This window comes from Rhodnius prolixus, unplaced genomic scaffold, assembly GCF_049639745.1.
Source record: "Rhodnius prolixus isolate KJV_2025 unplaced genomic scaffold, Rpr scaffold_1, whole genome shotgun sequence".
In the NCBI taxonomy this organism is placed as follows: Eukaryota; Metazoa; Arthropoda; class Insecta; order Hemiptera; family Reduviidae; genus Rhodnius; species Rhodnius prolixus.
In genome coordinates this window covers 7,428,414-7,446,796 of record NW_027411581.1, presented here as the reverse complement: position 1 = coordinate 7,446,796, position 18,383 = coordinate 7,428,414, and the positions used below count along the sequence as shown (strand labels likewise).

At 36.1% G+C, this 18,383-nt stretch overlaps 1 protein-coding gene and 2 long non-coding RNA genes across 3 annotated transcripts in view; 2 read left to right on the top strand and 1 right to left on the bottom strand.

Moving 5' to 3' along the window:
• Nucleotides 1-18,383, top strand: part of LOC141453662 (uncharacterized) — a 354,403-nt gene that overhangs the window by 175,311 nt on the left and 160,709 nt on the right. The window lies entirely within an intron of this gene.
• LOC141453534 (uncharacterized) lies at nucleotides 4,679-11,744 on the top strand. Its single transcript, XM_074126903.1, has 3 exons — nucleotides 4,679-4,837; nucleotides 7,950-8,028; nucleotides 11,442-11,744. Exons 1-3 carry the CDS (start codon nucleotides 4,814-4,816, stop codon nucleotides 11,648-11,650), a joined length of 312 nt encoding a protein of 103 aa, XP_073983004.1. The 5' UTR covers nucleotides 4,679-4,813; the 3' UTR covers nucleotides 11,651-11,744.
• On the bottom strand, nucleotides 15,273-17,705 carry LOC141451281 (uncharacterized). Its single transcript, XR_012456658.1, has 2 exons — nucleotides 16,424-17,705; nucleotides 15,273-15,849 (listed from the first exon to the last, which is right to left on the bottom strand). It is a non-coding gene; the product is annotated as an uncharacterized lncRNA (long non-coding RNA).

Genomic DNA, 18,383 nt, shown 5'->3' with positions numbered 1-18,383 from the left:
AAGCAGTCAGAGAGCAATCATCGGCTTTCAAGGACGCTTACCTGCATGATGGGTCTCAAGGGGAACCCAATTCCAAAAAAATATGACGTTGTGTGCATTTGAGTCCAACAGAATTGAGCAAGTCTTTAAAAGTTCTTATTCCATTCACAGAGGATGCTGACCGAGACTGTTCGGATATCCTCACCAGAATTAGTATCTGAAAATAATGTATTTCTTTTCTGTGGATCAGTCACTTCTTCAGGGATCTCATCATTACTACGGGCATCCCTGCTTGAAAAACTTGAACAGTATTTACATGGAAAAATTTAGACAGTAACCATAGGGCCTGCAGAGGTAGTTGCTTTGTGCAACTATTGGGGTTTAGCGAATCTTCAAGGTAAACTTGTGCAAATCACCACACAACAATACGCTCAAAACATCACATTAAACATTCTACAGATAACAAGGTACACTTATTTCTAACCTCTGATTCATTAGAGACTCATTACATATCTTTTAGGTCGTTGGGCACTTCCTTTATTTCAGCTACAAGCAACAAGGTCTTTCTCGTTCCAAACGTTTGCAATGAGGTGGCAAATCACTAGGTACTATATCTGTGGGGAGGACTCAGGGTTCAGTCCTGGTAACTTCTCATCAGAATCCTGATCAAACAGACAAGACTAGAGAAGGTATTAAATCTGTTGGGGTCACATAGATCTTCTATGTGATAATCTCATGATAGCGAACACTTCATGGCCAACTCCCATGGCGTTATTCTAAAAGGCCTAATCCTTCACCTACTACTTTTCGTCATCGAACCAATATCTTTCTCAAAATCTTCGTTTTCCAGATATCCAACAGATGTTAGTTAGCCTTTATGTATCATCCAAGTTTCGCCACGTTAAGTTACCATTATACCTCAAGATGGATAAATTAACCTGGCTAACAACTAACTAACTACGACAATAAGCATTTCTTTCCCGCTATAACCAAGTGCTTACTATGTATAATAATTCTAACGTTCCGGAAATAGATATATAGAATGAAAGTATGACGAAACATCTGCACTATGAGTTATCTAAAGTTGGGGATTTAGTTGACCTTGGCGTAGCGCCGGCTACATTTCTGACCTCTCGCTTCTCTCCACGTTTCTGTTTATCTAGAATCTACACAAAAATAAACAACTTAACGCTGAAACGCCGCAAATAAGATTTTTGTTTCTTTTGTTTAGAGCCAATAACCACATACATAAGTACTCGACGTAAGGTATTCAATGTAAATAAGGAATTTCCAGTAAAACTATTGAAGATGTTTCATTTTTCTGAAACTCTACTTCCAAAAGTAGTCGACCTAATGTGTACAATTTACGCCTGGCTTAGAAATACGATGTTAGAAACAGAAAATAAGGAATTTCCAGTAAAACTATTGAAGATGTTTCAGTGTTCTGAAACTCTACAACCAAAAGTAGTCGACCTAATGTGTATAATGTACGCCTGGCTTAGAAATACGGTGTTAGAATCAGAAAATAAGGAATTTCCAGTAAAACTATTGAAGATGTTTCATTTTTCTGAAACTCTGCATCCAAAAGTAGTCGACCTAATGTGTATAATGTACGCCTGGCTTAGAAATACGATGATACAAACAGAAAATAAGAAATTCCCTGTAAAACTATTGAAGATGTTTCATTTTTACCCACTTTTCTGAACATCCAATGCCATCCCTAATCATTGTATCATTTAAATTCAGCGCTCTCAACCACTGCTCTCTCTACCGTTCTCTATGTCTAATATGGCAGTCGATGAAGCTGCAGCTGTAAAGTCATATTTGGAACTCATATCACAGGATGGCTGTCATTAACCAATCTTGAAGCCAGGATGTGCTTGTGGGTCTGCTCTTTAGACAATCTGTTCACTCTAATTGTCGCTGATCTATTTTACTTGTTACATGTGTCAATGCGCAGGTGTAAAAGTCGATCCATAAAATTTTGCGCGCTATTTCAAACGTATTTCCTGTTCACATGTTTCCTGCTGTAAAACCAAATTTGGAAGAAAAAAGAAGGAAATAGTGGAAGAGTCCAAGGGCACAATATCACCCTTAATGGTCTCCTAGTAACACCACTCTACCAATTAAGGGCCGTGAATAACTTTTTAACATCCCTTCACAAAACCTACCCACTTTCTTGTCCAAAGTTCTCTTGTTAGGATGTCTTGTAACATCTTTAATATCTCGTACTTTCTGTAACAACTGAATACATACAGTGTTACACTAACATTTCAGGCTGAATGTAATGTTTACACTGTGACATTTACTACATCACTGTAATTTAATCTTCTAGATTTCTTAACGTTAACTTCAATTAGATGTTGATGCGGTTTTTATTTAAAAATAAATATGTTCTAGTTTACGAAATGAGTAAAAGTAACTCTGTTGGTAATTTATGCAAAAGTTTGGTAACAATTCGTAAGAAAGGAATGACATTTTGATTTAGTTAATGTCAAAGACAGTATTTAAAATAATAAAAAGTAGATTAATGATCTCATAAAAGAGTTATTCCTCATTTAGTTCTTGTCTTTTTAACTCTAGTGCTGATTCCAGTGTCAATGCCAGTTGCCATGGTGCAAGTTAAGTACCCAGATGATACCACTTTTTTCTGGATATCTGTTATTGCCAACTACGAGATGTTGTATCAAGATAAGTGAAGAGAATGTCAGACGCTTCCCTCACGGACTAATTTCCTGACATTTTCAAGTCCTCCTTTTTTTTTTATTTTATTTTCAACACTAACATTATAAGGTGCCACTATTTTATTTTTGTAGGTTCCGGTGGGAGAAACATTTCCGGCCAAAATATGTGACGTTTACTGTTTATTATTTTTGGTGACTGATTCATAGTTTCAATAGGATGAAAAATTAATGCCAGTTTTAGTCATGATAAACTTTCGAACTAGGGACTAGGTCATCTTCAGGGCTAATTTACAATGTACTGTTTTACATCATTAGAGGGTTGGTGTGTGTTCTGTCTTATCTGTTCATGGACTGCCATGAACCTTTCTTTCCTTGTTGTTTTTTAACTTGTACTTCTATATTAGGACGACTCTACAGCTGGAACAGAGGCCATCGTCGGTTTACAGAGTTTTTCTCTGGAGAATTCACTGGAGTGCATGGACAGCCGGATGTCTAGTCCACTGGAACTGCAATAGATCTGATTCATTCCTTACTTAGTCTGAGTGAAATTACGTTTTTATTTTTACGCTTATCGGAGTAGACCTTACGGGTTTTTGCGATTTAGAGGGGTGCCTGAAGAAGGTGGATTTGGAACCTGACGGAGGTCAATGGAGAGTGGAAAGTTCCCAAAATTTTTTTTGATTCACTGCAGTCATTATTCCTCTATGTATAATTGACTGGAAAATTGCCCGATGTTGGAGGAATACTGCCCTTCTAGAGCCCTTAATCGCAGGGAACGTTTTAAGGTTTATCCTAGCAGCAGTAAAGGGGACAATAGATCTAGAAAGGTCGCAAAATGAATCAATAAATGCTAAAAAGAGGGAAGAGATTAGCGTATTGGATTCCCATGCGGAGATCCCGAGTTCGAATCCAGCTGCTGACCCTTAGATTTTCCCTTCCTAGGAGCTTCTTACCTCACTATTTGGTGATTGTCAGTGTTGTCAGTAACGAGAGAACACTGCCCGGAGGCCGGCAGTACACTGAAAAAAACTCTGGACGCCAATAACCTCATAATGTTGACGCACCTTAAATCATTAAAAGAAAAAATACTAAAAATATTTTTTGGATGTACATCTGGAAGCCAATGTGTCCTATGTACTATTTTTTTTGAAGGCATTCTGAATCGCCGCGCTTTTATAAACAGGATTACATTACTGCCATTTTGTATCGCGTAAAGCTCATTATTCACTAAATATTAGCCGTACCCCTCGATAAAAGATAACTTTACTATTAGCCACTATAGGACTAATAGCCACTATAAGGACCTTCGGGACCTACGGCATCCAATCATTTAAACGCTTATCCCATCCAGTTATACTTACCCAAAATCCTGCCTACACTAGATCCTTCGTACGTCACTTACCACACCATGCACTATGACCTTCAAAGTTCCTTTCGACTCCTGTCATATAACCCCAGGTCCCGATATCTCCAATTTCCATTCCCGATCATGCTATCACTCAAATCCATTACTCTAACTTTGTATAAGTTGACAGTCGTTTAATCTGCGACAGGCATATTACGAACTCACCACATCCACTGGATGGCTGTCATTCACCAAAATCTCTTCAAGCCAGGGTGTGCTGATTGTCTGTCCTTTTTTGGCCATTCTAATTCACTCTAATTGTCGCTTATCTATTTTACTTGTTACATGTGCTTATGCTTAGTTGTAAAAGTCGATCGATAAAATTATGCGTAAGATTTGATCTTGCGTGGGAGGAAAAAGGATTAGTTATAAAAATTTATAATACACTTGAATATTATAACCTAATATACGTAATATCCAAGAGCGAGTTTTGTATTTAGAGGAGCCACGTAAGAAAACCTTTTACATTCATTTGGTTTCTTTCTTTATTTGAATTAGAAGGAATTCGTAGAATATTGATGGGAATATGAAGATAAGCTTATGGATAATGCTGGGATTAGGGAGGCGTGGTCCATAATACAAGGATAAGAAATATATTGAAGCAGTTAATCATAATTAGGTGGGAGGCTTACATTGTTCTATAGATTTATATAAATAGCGGGGGCGGGCCAGTACTTCAGCAAACAACTGAACATCATCTCCTGTTTTTTGCGAACAACGCATCATCAATTCCACATCCAACAACATGGCCGTCTTCATCAAGACATTTGTAAGTTCATTCTATGCTATTTTGTTTGAGCCAATTCTTTGTGATGTCATCTAAATCATCTTTAAATCACCATCTAAATTCTTATTATTTAGCTAGCTTCTTTTTTGATGATCCAATTTTTCCGACGCCATCGCTCGTTTCTTTAATCGTCAACATTTTTGACGACTCGGTATCCTATTCTTGCCAAATATGAACTTCTTTTTGTCCATTTTCTAAAATTGTGCATTCCTGAATATGGTGATTTTTGAAACTAAGAGCTGCAGCTGCATCGGAGATTGTGAAAGATAAATGTACCAGAAGATTGTGAAACACAACATTGGGACCAAGATGTATGATTTCTGCATGTGCCTCTGGCCAGTGAGATGTGCCCTATGGACTTACTTTGACGACATACTTCTTTTAAAGTACTTAGCTCACAGACTGACTGACTAAGGGCGACATAGGACCTTGCAGACAGGTGGTGAGTACTAAATAAACCGTTGTACCTTTGGTCCACTTAGCGGAATCTGTCATGTAGGCCGTAGAAGACCAGGTGCAGATTACAATGGATGTTGCGTGATATTTTTTACACTTTATAATTTATTTTAATTTTTACTGATTGCAAGAACATGAAATAAGTTCTGAAATTTTTGGGGAATTGCAAAAATCTATGTTAAAACTTCAAACATTATAAAAATAAATCGTGTAAGCGTTTACAATAGAGAGAATAAATTTTGATAGACTAAACAATTTAGAGTTTAAGTTCGTGAAAATTGAGTACTGCAAACCAGAGATTTTTTTTGAGCTCTCTGGAGTCTAGAGGAAGCTTAAAAGTGTAGGCAGCGAGCTTAATTTTGATTATTGTTTAATTTACATTTTGAGGTACTTTTGTAAATTGCGAAGTACAATATTTCGGATATTTAGTTATATTTACAACCCGAGCCAATGCTCTAAAGATCAGTAAGATATTTCACTTCAAAATATTTTTAGAAGTAGTACGATATCCCCCTTCCAAAAGAAACACCCACGTGTCTCAGTGGTTGTATTATACAGGAATAAAACGGAAAAGTTTGTGTGTAAATTAATCTAAAACTTCTTCAGCTTCGCTTTGCTTCAAACCTGCAGGGTTTATTGTTAGTTTAATTATTCCTTACATTTTACAAATGATGAAACTGTATAATTATGTTAAAAGAGTACATTTAAGACAAAATGTAACTTCCCAACTTTAGTTGAACTCTTTTAAGTTTGAACTTACTAGTTTATTTCTGGGCTACATTATACTAATACAAAACGCACATACAGACACCGCAGATCTAAATTACAATTTTATAAGGCACCTGTTTTCCTTTTAACATAAAAACAAGACCTCAAATTTGCATTTTGAAATATTATCGCTTCACAGAACGCACGAAAAATACTTTACTAAAGAATAAAGATAAAATTTATCGCGAAATTATCACATCGTTTTTCTTCAAAACTGGGTTTCTTACTAAATAATTATTTGTGAAAGGCTTTATTTCAGGCAGGCTTTACGTCCAACTACCGAATTAGGTGCCGTGGTCGGAGGCGACTAGCAAACATACTTTACTATAAATTTCTCATATTAACCATTAAAGGTATAGACTGGGAATATAGCCTAGTACCGCAATACATCTTAGCTTTGCGGGTCTAGCCTATAACCGCTTGGCTACCTTGGCGACTAGCAAACATACTTTACTATAAATTTCTCATACTAACCATTAAAGGTACAGACTGGGAAAATAGTCTAGTACCGCAATACATCTTAGCTTTGCGGGTCTAGCCTCTAACCACTCAGCTACCGTGGCGCCTGTTAGATACCACCCTATAGCACCAATGTTAGTTCATTTTCAGCTTGGTAACAAACCATAGTACCAACTACTGTCAATGTGCCCAAATATTTGTGTACTACAAGTGAGGAGGAATGGTTCCCTCTATATTGTACAGAAGAAAGACGTTGTTTCAATAAATGGCGGACATCTAGAAAGCGTACCGGCAGAATTGACTCCAAACATTTTTAAATAAAATCAAGACAGTTAACGTCGTTTTCCACCAGATTTCTCCCGAGTACCGCCCAGCAGGCGTTGAATAAATCTTGACGCTTAAGCTTGGTGCTGTAGACATCGGCATTGCTGCCAGTGCTTCTCTGCAACGGTGCTGGAAGTTTAACAGACTTAGATAGTCACGGAAATGCGATTTATTCTAAGGATATCAAAACTAGGAATAATAGTGTTAGATAGGGAAGGGATTAGCTATGAGGTTAGCATACTGGACTCCCACGCGGAGGTCCCGGGTTCGAATCCAGCAGCTGACCCTTAGATTTTCTCTTCCTAGGAGCTTCTTACAGCTCACTGTCCGGTGATGGACAGTGTTGTCTGTAACGAGAGAACACTGTCCGGAGGCCGGCAGTGCACTGGAAAAAACTCCGGGCGCTAATAACCTCAGCTGTTGATGCGCCAAAAAAACAAAAAATAGTGTTAGATATACGTCAGTCTAAAAATGACATAGTATATAATAACGGAAGCGGAAGAAGTTCCTGTTTACCAAATTTTTAATAATGGCAATCGAAATAGAAGAGATTTAATCCGTTTCCGATTTATGGAGGTTTCGCTATTCCAATTGGATTCTACAGAAAAGAGAACACCGGAAATTTAGCGAAATGATGAACGAAAAATGAAGAAGTTGAGAAACCATGGAAACTTCTTTGACGTTTTTCGGCACTCTGCGTCTCCTCAAATGTTTGAGAAGTTTTTTTCATTACATGGACATTGTTAAATTTCCTTTTCCTTCAAACACAAAGGATGTAGTAAAGAGAAAAATGTACGGGCTGACTGCATTCTTATTTACATAAATGGAAAACTTACCTCGCAAAACAATTAAAATTTGCATTTTACAATTTTCATTTATATCGTTCTTTTGTTGAATATAAAAGTTCGTAGAGTAAATTGCTGTTATGTTTAAATAAAATTAAAAATAAAGTAAAAGGAAAAAAGTAAATAAACGGAAAATAACAGTTATGTTAGTTAGGGAAAGGAAAACTAGATATCACTAAAATGCGTGCCCTTGCTTTTCACAAACTGCTTTTATTACTGGCATAATATTGTTTGCTTTCCAGTTGCTCGTTGTGTTTGCTTTGATTGCCGGAAGTGTTGCAGCTGAGGAAGATCGAGAGAAGAAGCAGGTTGCAGGATTGGGTAAGTCTTGAGTAAAAGGAAGTGATTTTTAGAAAGAATCAGTTATATGCAATATTGGATTATAATAATTAGATCAATATTAAAAGAACGGTAGACACACAAATATCTGGATTCAAAACTTGACTTCAAAGATTGAAATCATTGCAGGCCTTCCTTACTCTTTAGGCAACTAGAGTTAGATCCTTCAGACTAGGATAGATCCTATAATCATCCAACAGGCACCTCTCAAAACGCACGTCTTCATACTCAGGTCCCAAACTGATTTACGCTCGCCATGTAAGGATGGGACTGAAGACTGAAATAAATGAGTTGATTTTCATTTATTACCACAAACAATGAATGTTATGGAGTTCGATATAAAACACCAAAGTTTTTTCTGGTCTCGAGGTTATTTACTATTAATGTAAAATGTTTCGAAAGCGGGCTGTTTTCATAGTTCTTTTTCTATTGCATTACAATGAGTTCTGTCCAATTAGGTCATTAAATTGGTCCTTCTATAAATTTGTAGGTTATCCTTATCTTTCGTTCCTTGATTATGAATTCTTTTAATTTTAATTTTATCAAGGTATTTGTTAAAAGAAAGACCACACATTTTCTGTAATGTTTAGATCTCCTAATCTTGTAAAGAAGCAGTATCTTGTAATATAACATTTGGGGGGAATTCTGTTCCTTAAAATATGAAAATAATGAATTCTCTAATCTTAATTATTCCCATTACTGAATTCTCTTCCAAAGGGATTTCGTGAAGACCGTGATACACTTCACTGGAAACTGATGAAATAATGTAAAAAGAGCATATATTTAAGCATATAATTAAAATAATAACCAATCAGTAATTTTAATCATTGCTGTAGGAGGTCTTATTTCATATAACCAGGCTTACATAAATTTGATCTAAAGGTTGGGTCTAGAGTCTTAATCAGAAGAGTAAAACATTACTCACTACACTGAAGCTCACTTAGAGCCATTTCTATATCTCAGTAGTTGTTGAGTCGATCTATTTTGAAATAGAAGAAGTAAAAACCATTGGAAAATGTAGAAATGGTCAGATAATTTCACTGGATTTCTGCTGTTTCTGCATTTCACAGTTAATATTAAGGCCACTGCTGGTTTGTGCATCTAGGGTCGATCTATTTCGTAAAGCAATAAGTAAAAACCATTGGAAAATGTAGAAATGGTCTTGGAATTTCACTGGATTGCTGCTGTTTGTGCATTTCACAGTTAATATTAAGGCCAATGCTGGTTTGTGCATGTATGGTCGATCTATTTCGTAAAGCAATAAGTAAAAACCATTGGAAAATGTAGAAATGGTCATATAATTTCACTGGATTTCTGCTGTTTCTGCATTTCACAGTTAATATTAAGGCCAATGCTGGTTTGTGCATCTAGGGTCGATCTATTTCGTAAAGCAATAAGTAAAAACCATTGGAAAATGTAGAAATGGTCTTGGAATTTCACTGGATTGCTGCTGTTTCTGCATTTCACAGTTAATATTAAGGCCAATGCTGGTTTGTGCATGTATGGTCGATCTATTTCGTAAAGCAATATGTAAATACCATTGGAAAATGTAGAAATGGTCATATAATTTCACTGGATTTCTGCTGTTTCTGCATTTCACAGTTAATATTAAGGCCAATGCTAGTTTGTGCATCTAAGGTCGATCTATTTCGTAAAGCAATAAGTAAAAACCATTGGAAAATGTAGAAATGGTCATATAATTTCACTGGATTTCTGCTGTTTCTGCATTTCACAGTTAATATAAAGGCCAATGCTAGTTTGTGCATCTAGGGTCGATCTATTTCGAAGAGCAATAAGTAAAAACCATTGGAAAATGTAGAAATGGTCATATAATTTCACTGGATTTCTGCTGTTTCTGCATTTCACAGTTTTAATATAAAGGCCAATGCTAGATTGTGCATCTAGGGTCGATCTATTTCGTAAAGCAATAAGTAAAAACCATTGGAAAATGTAGAAATGGTCATATAATTTCACTGGATTTCTGCTGTTTCTGCATTTCACAGTTAATATTAAGGCCAATGCTGGTTTGTGCATGTATGGTCGATCTATTTCGTAAAGCAATATGTAAATACCATTGGAAAATGTAGAAATGGTCATATAATTTCACTGGATTTCTGCTGTTTCTGCATTTCACAGTTAATATTAAGGCCAATGCTAGTTTGTGCATCTAAGGTCGATCTATTTCGTAAAGCAATAAGTAAAAACCATTGGAAAATGTAGAAATTGTCATATAATTTCACTGGATTTCTGCTGTTTCTGCATTTCACAGTTAATATAAAGGCCAATGCTAGTTTGTGCATCTAGGGTCGATCTATTTCGGAGAGCAATAAGTAAAAACCATTGGAAAATGTAGAAATGGTCATATAATTTCACTGGATTTCTGCTGTTTCTGCATTTCACAGTTAATATTAAGGCCAATGCTAGTTTGTGCATCTAGGGTCGATCTATTTCGTAAAGCAATAAGTAAAAACCATTGGAAAATGTAGAAATGGTCTTGGAATTTCACTGGATTGCTGCTGTTTCTGCATTTCACAGTTAATATTAAGGCCAATGCTGGTTTGTGCATGTATGGTCGATCTATTTCGTAAAGCAATAAGTAAAAACCATTGGAAAATGTAGAAATGGTCTTGTAATTTCACTGGATTGCTGCTGTTTCTGTATTTCACAGTTAATATTAAGGCCAATGCTGGTTTGTGCATGTATGGTCGATCTATTTCGTAAAGCAATAAGTAAATACCATTGGCAAATGTAGAAAAGGTCATATAATTTCACTGGATTTCTGCTGTTTCTGCATTTCACAGTTAATATTAAGGCCTATGCTAGTTTGTGCATGTATGGTCGATCTATTTCGTAAAGCAATAAGTAAAAACCATTGGAAAATACAGAAATGATCACCTAATTTTACTGGAAAGCTAATGTTTTTCCTTATGGCTTCGTTAAAATAAATAATTATTTCGAAAGTGCATGTTACATTTGATAGGAAGTATCAATATGAACAGTTTACAAGTACAATTTCAATATGCAGTACTGTGCATGCTCTTGGGAACACCTTGATGCATATGGAATGCACATACAAAACTAGAATTATCCATAATTAAAGTCTTTATTGACTGGAACTGGCACGTACATTTCTGGGTACTCTAGAAACTGCGGTAGCTGGACGGAACTATTAACTTTGACGGGGAACAGATGGAACGACTTTATCATACAATTACTTAAGTTCCTGTCAACTACCGGGCAGAGACAGAGTCCTCCGAGAATCAGAAAATCTAAGAACTTGGCTAGACACGAATCTGAGACCTCCACTTAGGAGTCCAGTGCCCTAACCACTGTGCCAATCGTTTCCCACACTTTAGCTTACCCAAAAATAATATCAAAAAAACATTTCTTCACAGGTCTACCCGGTTTTGGTTACTACGATGGATATGGAAGAGTACTCCCATATGCTGGCGGCCTAGGATACGTTGGTCATCCAGCCTACCCAGGGCTTGGCTACCGTGCTTTCCCAGGTGTCGGCTATCCTGGTTATTTGGGTCACCCTGGTTACCTCGCCGGACATCCGTACTACGGACATCCTTATGCTGCTTATCCTTATGTTCGTTGAAGTTTTTCACAAGAAGACATGAAAATTATGAATTTTTTTTTCTGCTACATTATTTATTTTCAATTTATTGTACCTTTTATTTGTTTTATAATTTTAATAATAAATAAATAATAAGTGTAATAAAATTATTTGTAATATTTCTTGAATGAAGACCGCAAACAAAATTAGTAGAGAGGAAGAATTCTCAGCTTGGTTTACTATCTTTTTTATTTCTTCATTTTATTACAGTTTAGAATGTAATAACATTTTATTACATTCTAAAACTTAATAAAATGAAGAAATAAAAAAAGAGACTGAAATAGGCGGTGAATCAATTACAAACATGGTACATTAATTGCAGTTTAATTCTTTTAAGGGTCAACAAAGTTCACCTTTGCGGACGACAGGGAAAATCTATTGCCCACACTTGATCCTCCTTAAGTCGCCTGGATCATTCAAACCCTCGGTCGATCCCTTCTCGCCAGATTAAGTGCAATATGGTGCATAAAACTGAAGTTAAGCTACAGCATCCACATAATCTTCGCGCAACATGATACATGAGTAGCATGAGGGGAGTATTCAGCCAATGGTGAAACTCCCACAGAAGAACATTTCACTATTGTACACTGGCCAATTACTTCATTCAGAAGATCTCGTGGCCACCGGCGCTTCCAGCGTTTTGTAGGATCTCCTGGCAATGCCGGAAGAAACTATAGATGAGTTAAAAGGGTCTTTGTGGTATTCTTGGATATATTGCATTGAGATTGCCTGACTTTTCAGGAGCTTTAAGGGAGCTTTTTTTTGTGCATAGGTACTTAGCGTTTTGTGACCGCTAACAATGATAGCAACGTAGGATATTGTTCATCGCTCTTGGTCACTGATTGATTGGTCCAGAAGAAAGAAAGATTATTAGCCAAGCTTTCGACCTAGTGACTAGGACATCTTCAGAGCTTATGCTACTAATATTTCCTTCAATGTCTTTTGTTCATCAATATCTTAAATGGTGTGTCTTTTGTCCTGACTGTTTACTATAACTATGCTTAAGTCTATTGTCATTACCGTCTTCCACATATTTTCTCTTTTCGTATTCAAGGGCCACTAGAGCTGGGATGGTACCTATTGACCTATCGAGCTGCCGCACACATATCTTGCATAGCAAGGTAGGGTGGAGCCTAGGCTATCGAATGCAGACCGCACTCTTACACCATCGAAACGGCCGACGAGAGGAAATGCTATTTCGCCGGAAGCTGGGATACTAGAGAATTAGTATATATAAAGAAACAAAGCATATTACTTGGCCTAGCAGAATGCTGCAGCTTCAGAAACATTAGGAGAACATAGGGGGTAGAGTTAGAGGACAATGTAATAAGCATTAACGATTTGCCATAGTGTTTTCTTTTTATGCTTGGAAGCACAGGATTCAGAATGATATTGGAAGCATTGGCTAAGCCCCAAAGATCCATTCCATACAGGTATGTTCAGACAGGTTCAAACCTGTCATGGTGTAGATTAGTCGTTTGTCGAAGAAATCTAGAAAGAATTGACTTTCTTTGATTTTGCCCGTCTTAGAACACTAGGTAATTGTATCCCTGACCGATTTCACATCTTCGTCCATCATCAGAGATAAGATTCAACAAGATTCATTAAAGTTTAGGGCGAGAAGGAAACGTAAATGAAGTTCATTTCTCTTCCCTAAACTGATTAATCTACCTCTGACACAATAATCATGTGAGCTAAGACGGATACGCCAAGCTAACCACATTTTCAAGAAATACATTGTTGTAAAAGTCAAAAGAGTATCCATCTAACAGTTTTCTTTTTATTCTTTAATATTCATTGATAATATGGCATTTAATTACTGAATAAAATCGTCCGCTCTACAGCTGATCCAACATTAGAAATCCCTAATAAATCAGCTGGATACTATATAATTATTGCAATTCTTTATAGTTTGTTTTATAGTATAATTTATAGTAACTTTTTCTTAGATGTTAATTTAATAACATTTCAAATGTTCTTGAATGATTCGTCTTTTTATTTTGCCAGTTAGGGCATGTAAAGCAAGTGATATTTAACTGATATATACAGTTGTAATAATCTCTCTATAGTAACTATGTAATAACTAGCCCAATGAAAATGTTTGTACCGATAGACATGTTTAGACTTGATTAAATCTGATATTTTGAAATAAAAGTTTCCATATGTAAAGTTCAAAAACAGACCATGTTAGTCATACTCTAATTATATCGTAAACATTTATTGAATTTTTATTATAAAATTTTTAGTTTTAGCCTTGATTATCTCTTTGACCGCCCCTAGGGGGGAGTGGACTAGCCACTTCTTCAGGGATCTTAGCGTTTCTGTGTGTATCCCAGTCTAACAACATGAACAACGCTTAAACTGACACTTCTTAACACAAACACAATACACTTAGGGATTCTAAAGATTTTTCTTTATTTTATTTTTGCAACTATTTATTTGGCTTTGGCGCTTTTAGAGGCAAACTATAGCTCACCTACGCACTAGCACACATCCACATAAACCCACCTTTTACAAACTGCAACATCTGCTCGTTAAGCGTCAGAATATGAATGTCTTTCGCTCTACTGCAGTTTTCCTCCTGCTTACCTGTGAGCGTTCCATCATAAGACACCACACTTTGGCCTGAGCTTCATCCGGCAGCCCCTGCTCGGAAGTTAGCCAACCTTACTTCAATAAATTTGCGAGAAAGTACAGCCATTGGTGAGTTTTTGGGTCAGGAAGTAGAAATAAGGCGTTACTCTTGGTCGGAATGTGTGTGTTTTTTTTGTAGAAATTGTTATTATTTCTAGAAGACTAGTGTGCCTACTAATCGTTGACTAGTAAAGTGAAAAGTAAAGTAATCGCCTATTTTTTTCAGGCGGGGCTTTACGTCCAACTCCCAAGTAAGTGTCATGGACGGAGGCGACTAGCAAACATACTTTACTGTAAATTTCTCATATTAACCATTAAATAAAATCCAAGGCCTAAAGACCGGGAATCGAACAATACATATTAGCTTCGCAGGTCTTAATCGTTGACTATTTTATATCTTCCAGTGGATTTAAATCTTAGAACCTTGTCTTTTGAATCTATCCTAGGCCACCTGTCTAATCTTATCTGAGCAAAGACATTTCACATTAAAATATATAACACACAATATATCATTATGGACAATTTTTTGTAATCACAAAATTACTTTCGTCTCTCTCTAAATCAGAAAACAAAATATAATAGAATATTTCAAGGCTAATTTTTGTAAAATAAACAATAGTTGAAAGTTGTATGACATTATTTATTTATTATTATTATTTAGGTATATAATTATTGTTTGGTCGATCATAGGTATATCGATAATATGCTTCATATTACAATATATTACACAGTGATTTAGTGATTTGTGTTTCTTATAGAATAGTTACCATGGGAATGCTACCTTGGATTTATAATTTGAAGGGAACGAACCTTCAAAATGGAATTACCTCATTTGAGGTCATCCGTGCCCGAAGCTTTCTACAGGTCACTGCAGGCTTCTGGAGACAGTGTTGACAAGAAGCACTCAAGAAGAGAATATGAAAGAGCTGACGTATGCATTCGATCCAGAGATCTCGGTGTGCGAATTCAGTACGCTAACCACTTGGGAAGATTTTCGCCAATTTTAGTCATAATTTTTCTTGTTTTTTTGCCAACCTTTTTGACTTAGGGACTAATAGATCATCTTTAGGGCTGAGCAACATATTTTACTGTAATAGATAATAATTTGCGAGAATGGTGACATGAAAATTAGATTTAGGCTTAAAAGTAGCCCTCTAAGGATTAAATTCATTTAGGATTAGGTCACTTTTAGAGTATGCAGGAACATTTTATTAAAAGTACTGCACACTTGAGTTAGATTCTACGGGAATAGCCTCCTTAGGATAGACTATATACATGAAGCGGACAAGCCGTCGTGGTTATATACATACATGGTTATATATACATAAATACAGTTGCAGCAAAATCTAAAGTATTTTAATTGATTGAAATTTTACAAAATGTTAGCTTATGAAAATAAGGATGGTACAATCGGCGAAATAGCATTTCCTCTCGTCGGCCCTTTTCGATGATGTAAGAGTGCGGTCTGCATCCGATAGCCTAGGCTCTGCAAGATATGTGTTTGGCAGCCCGATAGGCCAATAGGTACCATCCCAGCTCTAGCGGCCCTAGAATAGGAAAAGAGAAAATGTGTGGTAGATGGTAATGACGATAGACTTTGGCATAGTTATAGTAAACAGTCAGGACAAAAGACACACCATTTAAGATATTGATGAACAAAGACAGTCACCAAAAACGATGAACAATATCCTTCGTTGTTATCATTGTTAGCGGTCACTTAAGTATTTATGCACAATAAAAGCTCTCTTAAAGCTCCCGAAATGTCAGCCAATCTCAATGCAATATATCCAAAAATACCACTCAGACCCTTTTAACTCATCTATAGTTTCTTCCTTAATATCTGCGCTCAAGTTCAATGTATTTATTTAGTAAGCATTGGATGTAGCTTTAATCCGGAATAAATCGTTTCCAAAAACGGAAAACCAGTTTTTAAACTTTTCCAATTATAAGTTTTTTGTTAAGTCTAGCTTTTTTAAGACTAATGGAATTGAATAGTTCAAAGAAAACTTAAGGGTTCTTTCAAGATTACGTCATTCAAGCTGGCAATACACTCTGTCGGTAAATGTTCACATTAAAGGAAACTTATCTTACTAAAAATGAATTGAACATGATTACACTTACTTATAAACAGGAAGTGACGCAATGATGCTTTTGAAATTCAAAACTGATAATGTAACTTTATCAATTTAGAGAATCAATCAGCTGAAGAAGTTTGATATCTTGGCGGTGCAAAAGTTAGATTAAAGTGCATGCGTGTAAAAACTTTGTTACTTTTAATATTGACTTGGATTATAATAATAAAGTTGTAATAAATACTTGGCTGCTTGCAAGAAAGTTCACAAAGACGGAGTAATAACCTATCAAGATTGAAATCTTTTAAAACATTGATAGTTCTTGATCTCTTCTGCAAAGAATTGTTTCTGTATACTTTCGTACAACTAACATATTAACTTGGCGAGGAGAACTCGAATAGTTGCTCATGTTTGAGTAAGGATGTTGCTGTAATTGTTTTGCTGCCCTTAGCATCTACAGGAACATCAAGATCACTGAAAAAAATGGCTTATCCGTCTCTCCCAAGTGAATATTAGATGGTATCGAAATCTAGATTTAAGGAATGTAACTTGTTAAGACTCCTGAAGGTATATTTAAGAATTGGTCGTGTAGATAGTGCATTTGGTATAGTCTAGAGCAGCCGGAAGACCCAGGGAACTATAATAATAGTCTAAACTAACAGTAAGTCCGATTCAGCTGACAAGAAGGTCAAGTAAGATTTTAATTGTAACCAAAACGCTGTTCCAAACTGGAGCTTCTGCCTCCAGATGGAGTCGCTGGGTGTGATTAAGATAGTAGTCAGGCAGCCAGACTTATGCAGGTTTTTTTATGTTTAATTTATTTGCAACTGTTCATTATGTACATTAGCATATGTGTGCATTAAGAACATATAATGCATGTTGTAAAACAAACTACATCAACACGCCAATCGAGAGGACTTGATGAGAGAGAAATCAGAGCCAGTGCTGACGCTCTCTTGGGGGGCAGGAAGTGGTTGTGAAGCGAGCAGATCGAAGGACCAAAGTCGTTTTAAAGAACATGGAGGGTTCTTAGATTGGGAATGGGCGGATAAAGATTAGACGAGAGGGTTCGGCGATCTTCACGTTTTAAGACTTCCTTTTCGTCCGAAGGCGAAAGAGACATTAAAACAGACATCCGGTGTGGAAAACTCGAGATAGGAAACTTCCGACATAATCGCTTCCGAAAGTAAAAGCTAGCTTCTTCACACTGACCTTCAACTCGAGATTATAATATAAGTCCCCTCACTTAGCCACTTCACCAAACCACTTTACTCTGCCTCAAAGTTCGTATTTTCGAAAAAAACACAGCAACAAGAGAAAGGCAAAATATCAGAGGACATTTATTCAACTCAATCACTTATATCGAACCGTACTTACGTACAAAAACACTTGTAAAAGTGTGGTAATTCTGCCCAATACACTTTCTAATTGGGTGTTGTCCGTGTTATCAATCATGATGTTACGTAAGAGTATACCAAAATGAAAAAAATAAAAGACTTGCGGCTTAAGTAGCTTGCAGCCTGACTGTGCTAAATTAGTTTTTTTTGAAAATATCTTACAATATATTAGATAACATATAATTAGGTAATAATTAATAAGGAGCATAAAAACCGGGAACTGAAACGGTACACTTATAATTTAAAAACATTAGCAATTAAAATGGCCTGTGTTATTAAATTATTAATAAAGAGAATTTATTATTTATTTTTTAAAGACGTAAAACCAGATTCTACTAAATGCTGGCGATCAGTTATTGTTACAAAAGATCAGCAAGTCTTTGCGTGCTTCAACCAATCTCATTGTGGAAAATCGTTAATTTACCAGCAATTGTTAAATTTTGGGTTCGTTATTGTGCAGAACTTTAATAATGGTAGTTCTAATTTCAATTATTGTTTTATGAACTTCTATCGTATACAATGTTTTCGTGTTTAAAGTTATCAAAAGTAAATAATATTATTGGGAAGTGATTAGCTTAATAGTTAGAGATCCCGGGTTCAAATCAAGCTGCC

Excerpts from the sequence above, each read along its gene's own strand:
- LOC141453534 (XM_074126903.1), top strand. The coding sequence starts at position 4,814 with ATGGCCGTCTTCATCAAGACATTT. Across the intron at positions 4,838-7,949 it reads CCGTCTTCATCAAGACATTT|TTGCTCGTTGTGTTTGCTTT; the intron begins GTAAGTTCATTC and ends TTTGCTTTCCAG. Across the intron at positions 8,029-11,441 it reads GAAGCAGGTTGCAGGATTGG|GTCTACCCGGTTTTGGTTAC; the intron begins GTAAGTCTTGAG and ends ATTTCTTCACAG.